The 20,358-nt window shown below is 34.3% G+C and overlaps 2 protein-coding genes across 3 annotated transcripts; both read right to left on the reverse strand.

The window, feature by feature from the left end:
- Positions 1-975: 975 nt before the first annotated feature.
- LOC140749160 (acyl-coenzyme A oxidase 1-like) lies at positions 976-8,741 on the reverse strand. The gene is made up of 13 exons (XM_073082205.1): positions 8,162-8,741; positions 7,696-7,852; positions 6,715-6,883; positions 6,240-6,363; positions 5,659-5,903; positions 5,146-5,312; positions 4,612-4,774; positions 3,981-4,171; positions 3,369-3,521; positions 3,142-3,247; positions 2,191-2,343; positions 1,712-1,828; positions 976-1,342 (listed from the first exon to the last, which is right to left on the reverse strand). The coding sequence occupies exons 1-13, from the start codon at positions 8,277-8,279 to the stop codon at positions 1,196-1,198; spliced, it is 2,010 nt and encodes a 669-aa protein (XP_072938306.1). The 5' UTR covers positions 8,280-8,741; the 3' UTR covers positions 976-1,195.
- Positions 8,742-9,706: 965 nt separating this feature from the next.
- On the reverse strand, positions 9,707-20,014 carry LOC140755481 (acyl-coenzyme A oxidase 1-like). 2 transcript variants are annotated; one of them, XM_073090757.1, is made up of 14 exons: positions 19,880-20,014; positions 17,479-17,844; positions 16,722-16,875; positions 15,504-15,672; positions 14,556-14,679; positions 14,225-14,469; positions 13,691-13,851; positions 13,159-13,321; positions 12,546-12,736; positions 12,099-12,242; positions 11,861-11,966; positions 11,065-11,217; positions 10,669-10,785; positions 9,707-10,216 (listed from the first exon to the last, which is right to left on the reverse strand). In XM_073090757.1, the coding sequence occupies exons 2-14, from the start codon at positions 17,594-17,596 to the stop codon at positions 10,073-10,075; spliced, it is 1,989 nt and encodes a 662-aa protein (XP_072946858.1). In that variant the 5' UTR covers positions 17,597-17,844; positions 19,880-20,014; the 3' UTR covers positions 9,707-10,072. The 2 variants fall into 2 exon arrangements, with proteins under 2 accessions (XP_072946858.1, XP_072946867.1); XM_073090766.1 differs by having other exon boundaries at positions 19,885-19,987.
- Positions 20,015-20,358: the final 344 nt, after the last annotated feature.

The raw sequence follows: 20,358 nt of genomic DNA on the forward strand, positions 1-20,358 counted from the left end.
AATTAGTAACAATGCGGGGCCCCTAACAGCATAATTATGTATTTCATTAACTTTTGGCCGCTGGTAAAAATCCAATTATTATTCATATATACAGGGTGTCCCGTAAGTACCACGACAAAATTGGGGAGAACATAGGTGAGGGTCTGACCTCTCTGGGAAAAAAAATTACCTTAGTAAAAGTGTCACCGTTTTTGCACTATCAATTGTTTTAGATTTTTTGAGAAATTCAGCCCTCTTCATCTTCTTTCGTTAACTGCGTGTACAAATTTGGTAATGCAGTGTTTATTTTTTCTGTTAAATACTATCGGATAGTTGGTCTATCATATTGAAATGTAAATTGGTTAATAGATGTAAAGGAACCATGAAAAAAATAAGGATATTTTTAGATTTTAATTTTTTTACTATTTTTCCCTCAACTTTGACTCGTCGCGTTGAAGAAAAAATGTACTGGACTATAAGTGTACATTGCGCAAAAAAATATGTCAAGTTAATAGAGATTTCTAAAAGGTACCACACTTACTATTTAAAGTTGAAGAAAAAAAGTTAAGGCCGTTTTTGCATGAAAGGGACTGAAACCAACTAAAACGTAATGATCGAGTTTTTATTTAAATTACGGTTTCTACCAACTCACAAGGTGTCAGGCAGTATTAAATCACATTATTACCTAGTTACACACTTAAAAATATCATTCTATATTTGTAAAAAAACAAGTAAGTAACTAACTAGCAAACAAAGTAATACAATTTATTAAGTCAATTTTTACCTACTTTGAAGTGTCGTTCCGAAGTAAAACTTCGTACATGTACGTAATTTAAATGACAATACCATAATTTGAAATCTTGGAACAGATCTGATGATATCGTGAAGTCTACCGAGGTAAACACGATCAGTTTTTATAAAATAAATAATAATCATCAATTTACAAAAATATATTTTATTACAACCATAAATATTTATTGAATTAAAAAAATAGATTTATTACACTCTTGCGTCCTAAAATTGTACCTTATGCGGTAGTTAATATTTTTTTAATTATAATATTTGAAACAAATTTTGAAGAACCTATAAATTATATACCAACTGCAGCAATAAACCAAATAACTAAAGTTGAGGTACTGTTTCTAAAGACCACAAAAAGTAAGGCAAAAAGGTGGTAAAACAGATAAAACGTTTAATACCCTCGAGTATAACTATTTCACAGTTTATTTTTCAAGAACATTGGCTTGATGTACTTGTGGAAGGTCTGGTTGACAGGTTCAGCGTTGATCGGGCTCTTCATGGCCTCTTCCATCAGCCTCTCGTACACACGACCGTCGTATGCACCCAGGGTTGAACCGAGGATCTAAAAAAGCCACTTCGTATCCATTATAAAGCCAAACAAAACGCGAGTATTACATGAAATTGATCCAGATGCTTATAAGGGATTGAGAACCCATAGGTGCCAATGCTCCTGTCTCCTTCTCCAATCTCCTTTAAGAAAATTAGGGGTTTAGACTATAGGTAATCTAGCGCTACAGTTTATACATGCATAACAACTTTTTTAAAGAGCTCTGTAGCGTAACGGTTTCCTCGAGATGTTTTCTTTCACTGTTCATGGAAGTGAATTCATTTTAAACTTTAAAAGTCACTGAATTGAGTTTTAACCATGAGGCTATCACTGCTTATAGTAGTAGCTAAATGAAAGAAATTAATAAATTATATGAAAATTAACCTCATCGCTAAAATCGAACGCGTCCACAATTCCTACAGCGTTTGGTCGAATGAGTGCCAACAATCTTTCGTATCGCTCTTCTAATTGCTCGATGTCTTGATATGAAATGTTAGTGTACTGGAAGAAAATGTATTTAAGTTCAATTCAATTATTTCAATATGTATTTTTAAAGGGAACTTAATTTAAATTTCAATTACAACCTCTATTGATCCAAGGTTTACCATCTGTTAAAATGTTCAAAATGCCAGTCGCACAATTTGGACCTCAGGAATATCACCATCTACCGAGACCAACCATCTTGTTACATGGTGAATTTGAAATAACTTTATAAAATTTAATTTTAAAATTATAAAAGGACGTCCCAATTTATTTATAATAAGTAAAATTTGACTCCAAGTCTCCCCCAGTCTTCAGGTCCTTCATAGTTGTGAGGGAAAACCCGTACTGCGCCGTGGGATATAAATATACTCGTAACGTACCAGGAGGAAGTCACCGCGTGTCTCCAGCGCCCAGTACGTGAGGTACAACTCAGCTAGCTGTTGCAGCACGGTGCCAACGGTTGCCGACACAGTCATCAGTTTAATTTGCGTTTCCCTCCAGTAGATATCGCACATCACCGCACGTGCGTGAGCCTGAAATTAAAGCATTCGACAAAAGTGTGTATGTTATGTTAGTAATATATTTAGATTATTTAATTATAGTATCATTTAAATTAATTATTTTTTGTTATTTTTATAATAATAAGTTCCCATTTATATAGCCACTGGCTGGTATGATTGTATGAGTTAGCATAAAAAAGAAAAAGAACGCTCTTGACGTTTGTATTTTGTGCGGAAATAATAAAAGTTGAAAATTTGATCAAGAAATAGTTTTATTCTATTAGTAAACACATAAGAGACACAAATGTATTATGTAAATACTTAAGAAACTTATGTGTTTAAGTACATAAATATGTTAAAAATAATTTATGCAAAATAAGAAAGTGTGCGTGAATCAAAGAGTACAATGTATATGCGCAAAAAGTGAAACTATTAAACACAAAATTTAAAAAAAATATTACAAAATTACGCGACACGACACCACATGCTACAGCGACGCGACGCGACACGATTCTATACGATGTCGTGTGTCGTGCCGTGTCGCCTGATATCGCTGCTTTGCAAGAATAATATACAATTTAATCCCAACTATTTCCTATTTTAATGTGTCCTAACAGTACTGTGGTTATATACATAACTACTTATAGCTGTATTTATCATTAATTCTAATTTAAATAAAAGATTTCGAAACAAAACATTGTTTAATTTTAAACTATCTCTCCTGGAAAATTACCTTTTTGACTTGTGCCATTATTCTTGCAAAGCAGCGATATGCCAATAAGGTTTATAATGTTTTTATTGGCGTTAATTATTTAGTAATATCGTCCCTACCTCACTAGCGCTGGCAAGCTTCACGGAAGACAGGTTCGAAGCCTCTTCGTAGCTTTTACCCAATTTTAAGTATTTATCAATGGACTCATATGCTGCCTTTATTTTCCTGTAACAAATATATTAACTGCATAATATAGAGTATGTCTATAGAATGTGTGCGCGCCAAAAATATTTTAAGGGAATTTCAAAAACTGAGCAATCCTAGTAATACATTTGAATCTCCTTACCCGACGGCCACAGCTTGAAAGCCTTCAATGATACCATTGGGTGTATTTTTCCACTTCAATTCATTATTTTTGTTCAAGTATTTTTCTAAATACGATATCGTAGATTTTGTGACTGTCCCTTCGTTGACTTCTTTGTAAGTCTTCATGAGATACCTGCGGCAGAATCAGTGATTTAAACCAGTTATGGAATACTCTAACCATTTGAAATATGATTGCAGATTTGGTTACGTCGTCGAAAATTAAGTTTTTAAGAAACTTTATTCTCATTAAGAATTCATAAATTCACTTACAATCTACTTAATCTATTTATAATGTAATGTATAATTCAAATACCTAATAAGAATATCAGTGCAATAGTAACTGATAGTAAGTGATAAATTTAAGATACTCATTTACGAGTATGACAGACAGATAGATTTATCAAAGGCATTCCAACTTAATCCTCAGGAGTAGCAGGTAGTACGTATTTTTGCCCGACCTCAGGCTCCAATCTTGTTTGGAATTGATTGCGATGTCCAATGGCGTCAGTGGCCACTTAACATTGGGTGGACTACATGTTTTAAAGTAAATAATATAGATGTAAAATACATAGATGTAGATAGATGGAAGTACCTAGCGGTCTGCAGCAACAAAACAGTATATTCGCCGTCGTAGGTGACAGGGCCGATTGTGAGAGCATATATGTTGGGTAGGTTGGAGGACATCATGTAACCGTGGCCTCCGCAGGCTAACCGACACAGCTCCACGCACGCCGTGCCCTGCCGAGTGCTGATGGCCTTGAGGCCACATACTGTGGCGTGTAACTGAAAAATGCTGAACGTATGAAATTAGAATTGGCAGTAGACGCGGGCTACTTGCTCTTTAATTGTTGTTTTCTCATCTGTTTTATCTTCAACTCATTGTTGTCCCACTGATGGGCACTATTTTCTCAGGTCCATAGTCCACCGCCCTAGTCAAGCGCAAACTAGTAGACTTCACACACCCTTAAGAACTTTTGTTAAAAATTCTCAAGCATGCAGGTTTCCCCACGATGTTTCCCTTAATTTCAAATGATCACATAACTTGAATAATCAACAGTGTCTGTAATTTGACCATCGGATCCCTCGATTGAAGGGCCGAATTTCTAACCAGTAGTGGTTTGACACTTTCTTCATGTAAGGCAATAATAGTCTTCAAGGTATTTTCAAATATCCATTGCCTGTATCGGTAGCGTCGATCCTTTCGTATGTAGACCTTCACTTACCTCTGGTAATTGTCGCAGGTTCCCACTGTCGATGTGTTCACTAATTTCATTGTGAGTGTTCCAGAGCCACAGGCCCACGACCCGGTACGCGTGGCTCGTTGCCAGCGCGATGAACAGCTTGTGCTGCTGTGTCACGTAGTCCAATATTTGGACCTCCGGTTCACTGCAACGTGCAAAATATTTTTATTTAATTATCGATGTATCTTTACACAAACTCTAATATCTATCTATACTAAACACACGATTAACTACAATTACCTACAATTGTTTTTTCCGCCGTCTTATTCCGTACTTTTGTAAACTTAACTTAATAAAACACGTAAGTAAACTCTTTTAACATTTTGGCAGTGTAAGTATTTTTATTCGTGTTTTTAAAAAAAACGGGGAAACCGCTGACTAACATTCTGTTCAAAGGTAGGATTACTAACCTAGAGATCATGAAGAAAATGACGACAGTCGTGCAATTTGAAACACGAAGGATTCTACCACACTTAATATAGCTTAAGATATTTGGTGTATGAAATGTTCACTTACTCTGGTTTGATCTGTGATTGTCGCCTCACAGCCGAGTACCTGATGGCGATGGTGGCAGCCTTGGCCAGTTCGTACGCGATGTCTGACAATATCATCGCTCTCACAAAAGTCATGTTACTAAACATGATCTTGTCGTGTATACTCTTTGCCTTCACGTAGGTTCCGTCCTAAAAAATTAATTGTGATGGAATTAGTATTTTGTTAACTTATAAAATCTAGCATTTGCTTGTGTAATGTGTATCCTACGAAGACACAAGAAGAATCTAAGAAGACAATTATTTGTAAATTTCGAAATAAAAATTCTAATGCGTTATTGTGTATATAGAATTGTGTAAACTGTAAAAGATTATAATAAATGAAAAACTCCTCCAAACTACGCACTGTGCATTTAAATAAAAATACATCTTCTACTTCCCTATTACTTTTCAAAATATTTCAATCTCTAAGGTCCACTTAAAGATCAGCAGTACAGATTATTTAATATTTTTTAAACTTGCAATATACCATACAAACCTTCAAAACTTGAGTGAACTTCATAAGCATATTATTCCTCGGGATCCTATGGTTATCAAAACCAAGAAATCCGTTGTTCCAGGCATGCAAGCCCGCTTTGGGTCCAATGTCCCCAAGCTTGACACCCGGGCACGGCATATGCGTGTCAAGATCTCGAATTTTCACGTAAAAGAAGTGATTGCCGTAACACACGCCTTTAATAAACAGCTGAGCCACGAGCATACAATGGTTAGCCAAGATCCCAACTAGAAAGAAACACACACATTGGATTTAAATATTTAGACGACCCATTTTTTATATATTCGATTCGTCAATATCTCCTCGTTTAAACACGCGACCACCGGAGGAACCTCACGAGGAAAACAGTTGAACGATTAAAAAAGTGCATGTGAGTTTAAGAGTTATTTAAGAAGAGATAAAAGAAAGAAGAGAAGAGCGTGTATGCAAAAACTTTAAGGACCTTTATTTCTTTATACAACTAATGTACTAATATGTACGAACAGACTCTTCAATAAAGAATGATAGGAAAATCTAAATATAAAAGATACAAATTCAAAGCACAAGATTTTGCGCCTACTTACGTCCTGAAGGCCACCATTTATAAGCAGTAAGAGTTGGAGAGTTCAAAATGAACTCTTCAGTCTCAGGATCATAAGTAGCGGTTGTTTCCAAGCTCTTAATATTCGATCCGTGTCCCAGCTCAGACTGTAATAAACACAAATTTCATAAACAAAAATAAGTAATAGAACATGTCCTTTCATCCGGATTTATCTGAATTTCTCCTAAATTGAAGGGTTTCTCAAGTTGATCCCGTAAGCATTAAAAACATTTATTCGGTTATTACCACAATAACATGCGAATTGATGGATTTGAAATGTCTGAATTACATGTGAGGAAGCTTTAAAGAAGTTTTAAGTTTACATATTAAAACTATTTTCTCAGTTCTCCAGTAAAAAAATTAGGCTACAAAGACCAATAATTCGCCGTTAGCCAAGTGCGGATTGGTAGGCTTCGCATATCTTTGCTATAGAAGTCTCATTTCTTTCACTACCTTACCTGCGCATATGTTCCAATAGTTTGCCAACCAATCTTTAACCACTCAGCCTGTTGTTCAGGTGTGGCATGTTTCTGTATATTCGGTAAGAACATGCCAAAGTGGCCTAACACGGGATTGGCGTCCTTGAGCACCGCGCTATGAACTCTAAATACTCTGGAAGGGACGTACCTAAAAATTAAAAAATACTTTTTGTAAATCTTATTAAGTAGTATGGTCTTCGTCGTAGATTAATTTAATTTCGTTGGCACCACCACTGCGCCTATTTCAGTCTTGCTATTTTTATAGTGGTCTTAATTTGACCATAATCATTACAGAAAATTAATAAATTAAATTATCTTATTTACAACACTATCGTCAATAATAAGGTTGCTTTGTGGATGACTGATCAACAAAGTTAACCAACATAGGGTGCGCAACATTGATGACGAATCATACATTTTGTAATATTTTTGAAAAAAAAACTAATTTTTAAGAGTGAGAAAAGAGACGCTTGCGCCACGATGACTAACTTAAACCAATATATGTTTGACCAACCGCAGTTATATATTCGGATGGACTACCTATTTGAATTTTGTTTAAGAGAAGTAAAAAGCACATGATTATTAGTAACTTCATCACCGTCTATTCCAAATAGGTAATATATTGCCTCTGAATTTACAAAAAAACTATTAGAAACAACTAAATAAATTAATACAGAATTTCTTATTACACGAGTTAATTAAAATGTATGAGTTTAATTAATAATGTAATGTCCAATGTTCAAATACGTATAACATTATTAGAAATTAGTATAGGTACCATTAAATGTTTAAATAACATAATACCATTTTTATTGGTAATAGTTTTATTCGCAATGCGTTTTATTCATAATAATTCGTAATAATGCACCGTGTCTTTGGAGTCGAAGAATGAAGGTTTCTATCATCTTTGCAAGATTATACCATACAAAAGTATAAAATGAATTTGAAAAACTAGCTTACATGTAGTTTATATACTCTGGATTCTCCATTATATGTTCTCTCGTAAGTTCCATTATAATACACGTTTTCCTAATATGACTTTCACATTTCTCTTTATGGCTCAAATATTCAATCGGTACGTCGTCTTTTAATTCCTTGGCCTTTAAAATTTTATTTTCTGGAAAATAAATATTTATACTTTTGGACTGATTTGATAGATCATGTATAGAGAGAAAATTCAAAGTAACATTTACAAAATTTTAAAATAAATAACACAAATTTAATTCTTAATTTGTCATATTATACACATTATTTGTATGTATTATCTTTACGTGGAAAGGAAACCATTTTCTTCTCCATCATTTGTCACACCTACGAACGATGGTTCGTCAGCACAATTATTATTCTAAGTACCTTTATTCTTTTCATGTGAATTTCGAATGTGTTACAATAAAATAAGTTTTAAGTATACGAAAACTTAACAAACCCATCTTCCTTCTCGCGATGGTTAATTCTTCGCCGCCATCAATTTCGCGCGTCAGTTCTTCAATATCAAAATCGCATTTAGCTCTTTCTTTAACCAAATCATCATTTACTGCTGTCATTTTGTCAACTACTAGTTCACCAAATCACACCTGTACGTTCCAATCAATAATTATAACTGACCAATTACTTCGTGCCTTGGTGTCATTTAGTTATTTACCATTATGCATATTACATGGAAATTGGAATAGATAAATATTTAAAATGTTGCACGTCATTGTATAGGCAAGCGGCATTAGAAGGCTAAAATTTATCACCGCTTTCGTAATTTCGTATTTCGTAATTTCGTATTACAACGATTTCCTTGCTGTCTAAGCCGTGTTCTTGTAGTCCAATTTTCTAACGTCGCGAAACGACACTTAAAGTATTAGAAAACTATTTGGTAAAGAGTGCTTACTGGTATCGACAAACTTCTACTTATTTTAATATTACAGTTCCTTTCTGTGGACAATCAAAACATATTTGTAATTCTTTCAAGTGGGACAGCGTTATGCATAAATAGCTAATTGTGTAGAATATTTTGAATTTCGTCACAGACGAACTTTTATTTATTTAAAGAATTAAATTTGTAAGGAGGAATTTTTTTTTTGAAAAATCTGCTCTGAAAGTTTAATAGATCATTAATGTCAGTCTGCAGATTTCAATTTTATTAGCCCGTTCTCAATATTTCATCAACCTCCAGTTTTAAGTACCTACTAAATTCAGGATATAAAAAGAGTATTTGTTCACCGTCCCAAGGATTTTTCTAACGATAGCTTTCGGACCTGAAGAACCTTCTGGCCGCCCAAAGGGGAGAGCCTCTCTCCGATAATGATCATCGTCCCGATGAGGTAAGTCTTGAACCGATGACACCCCTATGGAGCACCGCTAGCGCCTCTTGTTTCCCGAATAAGAGGTCGCTGTCCGACGTCGGATGTAGAGTCCCCTGGGATGTAGGCATCCCTTAAGGATGAGTCCTACACCCTCCAGGCATCGTCGTCGCGGCCTGGGCGTGGCACTAAGTGCGTTGAGCATGCACCTGCCTCCCTCCGCAAACAGTTTCCCTATTCCATATTCGTTTGGGCGCAAAAAAAGAAAAAAAGATAGCTTAATAGACTTTTATAACGTGACGTGTATAACATGTACCTATAATATTGGAATACCGTGTATGCAATACTGTATCGACGCTGTTTGTAAATTACGGCATTATTAATCTTCTGATAGGTCTACCGATTTGATAATCCCTTGACCTTTCAAGGATATTGTAATCTTTTGATTTTAAATAAGAAACCGTCATATTTTTTTTTAAATTGTCTTGTGCAAAACCAAAGCAATATAAGTAAAAACTATCTCTAAATACTATTTTATCTATGTTATAATCGAAACTAACGAAAGTTTATTAATAACTTTATTAGTATACTTATGCTAATAAAGATGTAAATTAATCAAAGTATAAATCAAATGAAAATGGTTATAACAAAGATGACAAGAAGGTAATAAAAATAAAACGAATTACTTTTAATTATACATGTGTTATATAATAAAATTGTAAAAGTATAGAACGACACCAAAAATAATAATACATCCTCATCGCGCGATAACACTTTCTTTGCTTTCCACTTAAGTAGTTTATAATTTGTTCACAATTTCTATTTTCAGGTATTGTACAAAGCTTTAATATTTGTATGGGAACTCTTTAAAAATATTTCTACAAATATTTCAGATATTTTTAACTTTATTTGGACTATCAACATGAAAATGCTTTAGGTACGTAAATAAATTCTCCAAAATATCCATGAAAAAATTATATCACAATACTAATTTAAACCATTCACTGTGACCTTAAAATCATTAACTAAAAGATTCTACTTTTAATTCAGAGCCTGGAATGTATCAAGGGCTTGAGGTACTGGTGGAAGCTCTGGTTGACAGGTTCCTTGTTCAGGGGGCTCTTCATAGCCTCTTCCATCAGCCTCTCGTACACACGACCATCATACGCACCCAAGGTGGAACGCAGAATCTGGCAAGTATATAATCTGTTAATTAAATAAACGTTTCTCCCCATACCGTTATGCTATTGACAACTTTGGCTGTAGGTTAAAAAGTTATAAAGAAATCAATTTTGTACAAGCGTCATTAATTTTCGGTGGTTTGACTTCCAGAGTAAAGCCAAAACTATTTTTGGTTTCACTCAATAGTCCTCCGTTGTTGTGTACCGATTTAAAGAGTCTACGGGAAGCATATTTTGAATGAGGCTTTCCAACTTAGTTCTCCAAGACAGCAATTAATCTATTACGCAAGATTCCACGCGTGACGTCCTTCCAATATTTTCTTTAACTTCTTGGATTCCCATCTTTAAAGTCCTATCATAATGAACGCAACTCTTTTAAATTTCTCGCATTATCAAACAAACACAAAATATGTTTTCTTAACTACATATGTATGAAATAAAATTAAGTTCGAAAAAATTACCTCGTCTCTCACATCGAAGGCATCTACCAATCCAACCGCATTGGGTCTGATGAGCGCTAGCAACTCTTCGTATCTCTGCTGCAGTCTCATTACGTCTTCTTTACATATGTTTGTGTACTGGAAAAGAAAATTAACCAATTTTATTTATTTACATAACAATTTTAATTACTTACTGCCCTATAACAGTGGTAAAAGTGTCAAAAGAAAAAATATTTGGCACCCATTACTTTACTAGACCTTTACCATATCGTAAATTTTCCCAAGCTTTAATTTGCTTTGTACTCGTACATTGATTACGTTGAAACAATATTTATATACTTTTGCATAGCTTTGTAAATTAGCTGTTATCTTTCATTTTAATATCAATTGATTGGCTACTTTAACGTTAATCCTTACCATCAACATATCCCCTCGTTTCTCGAGTACCCAGAAAACTAAGTACAACTCCGCCACTTGGAGCAAGACCGACGCCAAGTTTCTTGATACAGTGGATGAAATACGTTGAGTTTCTTTCCAGAACATCTCGCACAGCACCACACGAGCGTGTGCCTATAATCATAATCAAAGGCCATAAGAACTCTTCATGGTTTAAGACAGCAGCATGGTTTAATCATAGCTGCAAAATGTATCTTCTTGATGTATGTAAATGTATGTCGTTATGATCATTTCTAAAAGGTATGAGAATCCAACCGAACAATGAGACGAGACTTTTTACCTACGTATCCAAATTTCACTGCCATAGATAGATATTTAACAATTTCTATTACAAAGCACTTGATAGTTGTAAATATCGAAAAACAACTTAACTTTTACACATAATATTTTATTCTCATTACTACTATTATAATAAATTGAGTAATTTGGACATGAAATTTGAATTACTTAGAGTATTAATGTTATTATTTTAATTCCTAATTTTATTGTTATTGTTCCTGTCGTATTCAATATTGTTTTTTTGTCAATCATTTTATTTAATGTTTAGTACGTAGTTGCTTTCAGAATGTAGTTTACACCTGTAATTGAGTTGACACTTAAATTTAAGTTCAGTGTGATATGTCTAGACAATGTATAAGTGTTCACTTTGTTGGTGTAACCCAATGATAAATAAATAAATAAAAGTACAGTTATCATTTAAGTACATCAAGAATTCGCCTGGTTTTTTATCACATATCAAAATGTTTTGTAACATTACCTCACTAGCATATGTAAGTTGCACAGAAGCCAAGTTCCAAGCGTCTTCAAATTCCTTGCCACCGATAATATGACTTTCAAGAACATCAAAAGCTGCCTTGGTTTTCCTAATCGGTAAAAAGACATTGAATATGTGAATAAAACATTCTTATAACAAGAAAAAAAACACTTTATTTTAGAACATTTTAGCAACTTCTGTATGCTCGATTCCTACTTAAATCTTATAAAAAAACACATACCCCGCTGCCACCGCCTTGAAACCATCGATTACTCCTTCTGGTGTATTTTCCCATTTTTGATTGTTGAGAATTTGACCCAGATATGCTACTGTAGGCATGAGTGGCTTTCCCTGTAATGCTTGTTTGTATGATTTCATAAGATACCTGGAAACATTATAATATGTTGTCTTTGGTATACGACATAGCTTAAGTTAATCTTTCATTCAAACTAGTCCTGTGAGAACAAAAAAACACTTTAAAGTAAGAGTCCTTAAATATAGATAGTGTACTAAATTTTACCAGCATGAAGTTGGAAATATTAATCCTACATATTCTAAGAAGAGATTCGTACGTATCTAAAGGACAGGATCAAGTTGATAATAAATCTATCATCATATTATAACAATAGTTACATAATTAGTTACAATGACATTTTTATTTTTACACTACAATAAAACTTCAACCTACCTAGCCGTCTGCAACAACACCACAGTGTACTCCCCCTCATACGTGACAGTGGCGGTGACGATGCCGTATAAGATGGGAAGGTACGAGGAGATCATATAGCCGTGGCCGCCGCACGCCATGCGACAGTGCTCCACACACCGCGCTGCGTCATAACTGCAGACCGCCTTCAGGCAGCACGATAGAGCGTGGAGCTGGGGATCAGAAGAATGCTGTGAGATTTCTAGATACTTACCAGAAAGAGCATTTCATGCAACTAGCAAGATTTAGAAGTTCATTGCGTCCAGAAATGCTTTACCGTGATACCGAACTATGTGATATACGTATCATAGGTAAGTGCTATTGCAGCTCTCCATGATGTATTCTTAGTTGCACCTATGACATTTACTGATAGAAAATATCGTCCACTGCAGTTAATTTTACATGTTTGGACAATTTTGAAAACTTTCCTTCCTTGGAAAATATCGCATAAGTATGTCTTCTATAAATTGTTATTTTTGTTTGTTACGGCTACATAGTTTAGTTACATTTCAACCTATTAAAATATGTGAAAGTGTGTGATGCGTAAGATTTTAAAGCAGGCAGAACTGAGGTTACTATGAATCAAAATGTTCACCTCTGGCAGGCTGTCCATGTTCCCTTTCCCGATATCAGCGATAACATTTGTGTAGGTCTTCCAAAGCCAGCGTCCAACAACACGGAACGCATGGCTCGTGGATATCGCTATGAACAGCTTGTGTTGCTGCGTCACGTAATCTATAATTTGCGGCTCTGGTTGCCTTGAAAAATAGAAATTATTTTAACAACAGTGAACTATGACCTAAATCCTCTGCAAAAAAGAACCTTTCCCAAAAGTAGGACAGTAACGATTTGATGACGATGACTGTCTCCACTAACCTTACTTTGTTTCCCTGTGTTGTGCGTGCTGAGCCCAGAAATATATATTTTTGTACCTATCTGAGAGGAATCGAACCTATAACCTTTGCAGGTTTAAGATAACCAGTAACAAGAGTCATTGATTCACAGAGCGTATTATTATCACAGGAATATTTCAATTAATTAGTATTTCGCATATTTTTAAAATTTCACTGTAGTGCTAAGTATGGAATAAACTTTTTTTCTTCTTTTTCTTTCAATTACAATCTTACCCGGGCTTTGGTTGTGACTGGTGCCTGACAGCAGCGTATCTGACGGCGATGGTGGCGGCCCGCGCCAGCTCGTACGCCACATCTGACAGAATGTATACTCTCACCATAACCATTGTTCCGTACGTTAGTTTGTCACTCTTTGCTTTTACGTAGGTACCATCCTGTAATTGTAAGAACATTATCAACATTACATTTTCAAAGAAGCAGCAATTAGGCTCGTCATTAACCCACAACTATTCCACAGCTGGGCACGGATGTCCAGTTGAATTGAAATGGGTTTAGGCCATAATCTACTGTGCTGGCTAAGTATTAGTAAATTGGTACATTTCATGCTCCTTTGAGAACTTACAAAAGAATACAAATAAACAAGACAATGACAAAAAAGGAAAGTTTTCTTCCTTAGACTAGGAATGCAATGCCAAACTATAAGCTGTAAATAGGTGGTAGTGCTGAGAGGTTGATGTGATACATATTTTTTCTAGCAGCACTAAGTTTTCAAATTAACTTAAATAAAAAAAATCAACTTAAATTTACCTTTAAAACCTGAGAGTTTTTATTCAGCATGTTTTGTCTGGGTATCCTTACTTTATCAAAACCAAGAAACCCATTGTTAGCGGTCTGGAATCCCTGTTTCGGTCCGATTTCTCCTACTTTAATTCCAGGGAGAGGTATATGGGTTTCGAAATCACGAATTTGCACAAGGAAGGGATGAATTCCATAACATTTGTCCTTTATGTAGAGTTGGGCCAACACAATACAGTGATTGGCCGTTTGAGCCACTGAAATAAATATATATAATTATAATTTACCGTAAGTTAAGGTAAAATGAAAAGAAACATGGTTTTACACCGAATTGATCACTCACATCCACCAGGCCACCATTTATATGAAGTAAGGGTGGGGCTGTTCAATACAAACTCTTCAGTCAGTGGATCATACGTCGCCGTTGTCTCCAATCCTCGGATAAAAGTCCCATGTCCAAGCTCTGTCTAAAAATATATTCGAATCATTGATATATTTATGATTCCCCCATACGTTCAAAGACAATCTTAATTACAAAGGCATGCTTTTTATACGATTAAAGTAGCAACAAAGGGTGCTGTCCATCTACATCTGTAACCCAGTTCAAAGAGAACAGAGTTTTTACCTAGAGCCGATCACAGACACAATGCTACTCCTGAGAGCTAAGGTGGTCGCCTCATATGTACATCAGCCTTCATTTGCTCCATCAATGTTTAAGTTACGCAAGAAACATCTTAGACAAACAGAAGTCCTATGGAATAATGGACTGGACCCACTATATCAAACACAACGTTATCAGTTTCTGAAGTGTAATCAAGTGCAAAATACATTTTTTATCATTTTGCACTGCGTGCTCTAAGTACATTTAATCAAATATAAGGTATTACTACTAACTAAATTAATCCCTTACTTCAAAACACATCGGTGCTATGCTACTGGAATACAGATATAAGTGAAAATATTTTTCTGTCAATTAACAAGCCCTTAGAAATCTACTTTCGTCTAAACTCCTAAAAGATTTTGCTGTTCATTCTGTACATTTGAGCAACGAAAAATCAGAGATGCGTGCTTAAAATATCAACAAACTCCCAACATATGAGACTGAATTTCATGTAATTAGTCTACCCCTGTTCTTTCTCCTCCACCTTTTATAGTTAAACCTAAGGAAGACGGGCTACCTTGTAACACCAGAGGAGTCGCTAACAAAAAAGAGAAACCTTTTTTGAAGAGCACCATGCCATTGTTCACAGATCTATTTTCTACAGCTATATCTAAAATAGTTTCACTTCACCTGTGCGTAAGTACCGATCATCATTGGCTTATGATTCAGCCACTGTTCCTGCTGCTCTGCCGACGCCTGGCTGTAAACAGTCGGCAGGAACATACCGAAGTGCAACATGAACGGAGATATGTCCTTTATCACACCATGTTGCACCTTAAATATGTGTGATGGGCCAGTTCTTAAAAAAAATATATATGTGTAAGTTAATGATTTTCTTACTCTTGACCCTGGAAAACTAATGTGACGCGGGCGCAGCCACGAGCAAAAGCTAGTTATTAAATAAAGACCCCACCTAAGCAATGTAAGTCAGTTATTTAATTTCTTATTTGTCTTTGTTCATTAGCAAATTTATTATTGTACTAGTTTTTGCCCGCGGCTTCGCCCGCGTTTAAAAGAAAATAATGTAACATACTAACATACATAAAACTGAAAATTCATACCTTCAACTTTGCTAAAGATCATCACTTGATCAAATGCATAGTTTACGATTCAATTCTTACTAATATCGATTAAAATAATCGATGTTTTGGGTCCAAAAGATCGATTCTCCGATTAATCGATCTTAGATCGCCATCCCTAGTTCCCGTGGGATTTCCGGGATAAAAACTATCCTATGTCCTTTCTCGGGTCTCAGACTATCTTTGTACAAAATTTCATTAAAATCGGTTCAGTGGTTTGGGCGTGAAGAAGAGACAACCAGACAGACAGACAGACAGACAGACAGAGTTACTTTCGGATTTATAATATTGGTAAGGATTTAAAATCACATTCTGCGCAATATTAGCAAACCACCCAACGAAGCGGTAAATTTCTATTTTTAATCCGTTGTTATTTGCGTGCAAAACACGGCCATTTTGATTTATTATTTGCATAAAAACTTCAAGTCCGGACTTTAGACTTTAACCTAGTCTTGTGATCACGATATAATAATGTAATCTAGATAAACATGACGATACTAGATTTATGTTGTAAACGAATACCTACGGGGGCACTATTAACAAATGTTTAGTTGTCTTTTTTTGCTTTGCCCCAAAACGCAGTATGTCAAAATCAAAATATTTAATTATATCCTATAGATATCAAAATTATTTTTGATATCTATAGGCTACCACAAATTAAGATAGTGTTCCGTTATGGAGAAGAAGCGGCAAAGAAACTCCATATACAATAGGTGCTAATGTCCTCAATGTCACATATCTATTTTGGAAAATAAATGCCTTTACCTACCTCTCGAGAGACTTCGGATTTTTCTTCTGATAGTCTATAAAAAACTTATATAGAATGCTCGCTTTGCGCACAGAGTTTTCATATCTCTCTTTGTGACTCAAATATTCCTCTGGGACATCATCTTTCAGCCCGTCAATACTAAGCACCAAATTCTCTAAAAAAATAGCTTGTTATAAATATAATGTGTTGTCACAAATAATAAAAATAATGTCGGGTTCGAACTACTTAAATGTACTTAAATATACTTAAATGAACTTAATTTGAATCAACTTAATGACTAGGTATACATATTTTGCATGCGCTTTCATGCTTTGCATTGAATGGATACTCAAATTCGAATTTGAGTTTCCATGCTCTGCAAATTCATATTGAGCATCTTCACCACAACGAATGAGATATATGGTGGATTGGGCTTTAGGCACATACTTGTATTTTACAGGTGGCTTTAGGCCTCCCTCAATTACAGGAACAGTTGGACAAAAAAAAAATTAGCCAATGTGCTTGAAGATGCTATCTATACGTTTTACACTAGTTTTAGTTGCTATTTATGTAGAAAAAGTAAATAAGAATTCATATACTCAACAGATTATCCTCAATTACTGCTGACATTATTCATACTCTCATTATATCGTTAATCATATAAGTACAAAAACGAAGTGCCAAAACAAAAAAAAACAAACACCTTGTGGAACGCGTAGCTTATCCTCTTCGGTATTATGACTGAATACAATTAAATTATAATATGCTTTGTACTCACCCACATTTTTTCTTTCCCGTGTATATTCTTCACCACCATCAATAACATGAATTAGTTCTTTTATATCAAATGTACACTTATTTCTTTCTTTAACTAAATCATCATTAACTTTTGCCATTATAATGCCCTGTGTATTTTTTATTCTAATGTATATATCCGTATAGAATACTCATGTATTTAGTTCGTTACGTTTATATCGTAACTCATAAAATAAAATATTATTTTCTTATATAATACACACACAGTTCATTGAATTATCTTTATGATACCGTAACTCTCTAAAGATATGTAATCTTTTCTATATAAATACTGTATATTGCTTCATTATATCTTTATTGTTTGATATCTTTATCTCCAATGATCACACTGAAACGTAAAGTCAATTCTATTAGTGTTGTATATTATAAAATACAATGCAATAATGAAAGGTATTCCAGCCAACAACCGGTTAGGTATATTTTATAAATTTTGGAGCGGTAGGTATGCCATTCTATTTTATTTGAAAATGTGAATGTGATTAAATTTATTATTTATGAATTCAAAATAGATTTTGCTATACTTGTACGTTTTTTGGTGATGTTTTTCCTTCCCCGTTAAAGGGATAATTATTTCTAATGATTCAACTTCCCCCTGATTGAGAAGCTCAATCGAACCTACCATTCGAAATCGAAGCCGAACCTACCATTATTTCATTAAATTTTGAAATGACAAGATTACTGAAGAACTATTAATTAAATAAAAAATATTTGATTTAATCTTATCATTATGACATAAAATTAAGCTTTAGGTAATCCATTAATATAGTTTATCATTAAACTTTAAACCTAGGTACCTACTTTAATATTTCTGATAAACGTGTTTCAGTCACCCACTTTCTTATAATAATGAACGAAATATAAAATATTAATAATAAATGCGTAATTATTGCAAAGAATGGAACGCGGAACAACACTCTACATCTGAATTAAGGTCTATATAATTAATGGAACTTACAGTATTGTAAGATCTTTATTTCTCATAGAAGACATTTGTCACTAGAACAATAACTTATAATTAAGTACAATACTTAAATTAATAATTTAATAATCTAAAAGATCTACATCAAAATAATTATTCCTTTCGCTTATACTGTTCTTCGTATTTTTAGATAATAATTATAATAATCAGTATTAAAAATGTAAATCGAGCGAATTATTTAAGAACTGACTTAATACATTTTAACAGAATTTTCGCCTAATAATTTCGCCAAATGGAGTTCAATCTAAATATATTTAACTCAAAGGTGACTGACTGACATAGTGATCTATCAACGCACAGTCCAAGCCACTGGACGGATCGGCCTGAAATTTGGCATGCAGGTAGATGTTATGACGTAGGCAACCGCTAAGAAAGGATTTTAATCAATTCTACCCCCAAGGAGATAAAATCATTATCATCATCATCATCAACCCATTACTGTCCCACTGCTGGGCACGGGTCTCCTCTCAGAATGAGAAGGATTAGGCCATAGTCCACCGCGCTGGCCAAGTGCGTATTAGTAGACTTCACATACCTTTAAGATTTTTTTTCTATAAATCTCTCAGGTATGCAGGTTTCCTCACGATGTTTTCCTTGACCGTTTGAGCAAGTGATAATTAACTTCTAATACGCACATAAATTTGAAAATCAGAGGCGCGTGCCTGGGATTTGAACCTCGGACCCCTCGCTCGAGAGGCTGCGTTTCTTAACCACTAGGCTATCACTGCACTCGCCACTAGGCTATCACTGCACTCATAAATAGGGGATGAAAATATTACTTCGTAACGCGAGCGAAGCCGCGGGCAAAAGCTCGTTGTACATAAACATTGAAACCCGATTTTGTCACAATGATATAGCATAATTTTAAACCCAAATATCTGCGATTTCTACATAAAATTACTGTACGGCTGCCAAAATGATTTAAAGAGTCATAAGAGTCAAGGTCAACGATATGTATCTTTAAGAATTGAGAGAGCTAAATAGACTGGCATGATAAGATTATATTATAGCTAGTTCGATTGTGTAACAAAGCATCAAATTGAACTATTGTAAATTACTTTGTACCTCTAATTTTATTTCATTTTTCCTGTCTCCTTTTTTTAATGATCACATTATATGAATAACAATTTGTTGTAAACAGCGGCATCTGTTATCACATTCGCAAATTACGATGGTCGTGCGAACACTTGTACTGGTTGGACCAGATTACCAAGCTCATGCCATGCAAACAAGGATATCCCCAGACGTTTGACGTTTATTATGACATACAGAATTGTACAGTACACTACTACGAAAATAATTGTAATAACCTCTAAAACATAGCAAATAGGAGTTATGTAGAGCAATAGTTTAGTTGTGGTATTATTAATAGGTAATAACTAACCTTACTACATTGACACGAACACTTCGACCAAGATTATACTTTTTGTTGTTTTTTAGTTGTTTTGAATAACGCGACGAACGACCTCACGTCATTCAAGAGATAATGTAACTAACCAAACATAATGTAAACGTCAGTTGGTAAATAAGCAATACAATTGTGTTAATAAGCAACTTAATTTTTATCTCGCTGATATTAAGGTAATAAAAGTTTAAGTAATGGATTCTTAATAGTTTTATGACATCTAATTATTATATTAATTCTTTTTACTTAAGCCTGGGGGGACAGAATTAGAAAAACTTAATAAGTTTTACTGAGAAATTAAAAATAATTAAATATTCTTTTTAATTTGTACACAAAGAAGGTAATTAAAGCTGAAGTCGAATCAATAAATTATTAATTTCTTAAATAAAAATTAGTTACTTTATAAAAAACGTTTATGAAGCAGACCCAATAATTTTATAGAGATAAAACTCTACATA

This window comes from Epargyreus clarus, unplaced genomic scaffold (genome assembly GCF_041222505.1).
Source record: "Epargyreus clarus isolate Ecla_fem2 unplaced genomic scaffold, WU_Ecla_fem_2.2 ptg000003l, whole genome shotgun sequence".
NCBI classification, from domain to species: Eukaryota; Metazoa; Arthropoda; class Insecta; order Lepidoptera; family Hesperiidae; genus Epargyreus; species Epargyreus clarus.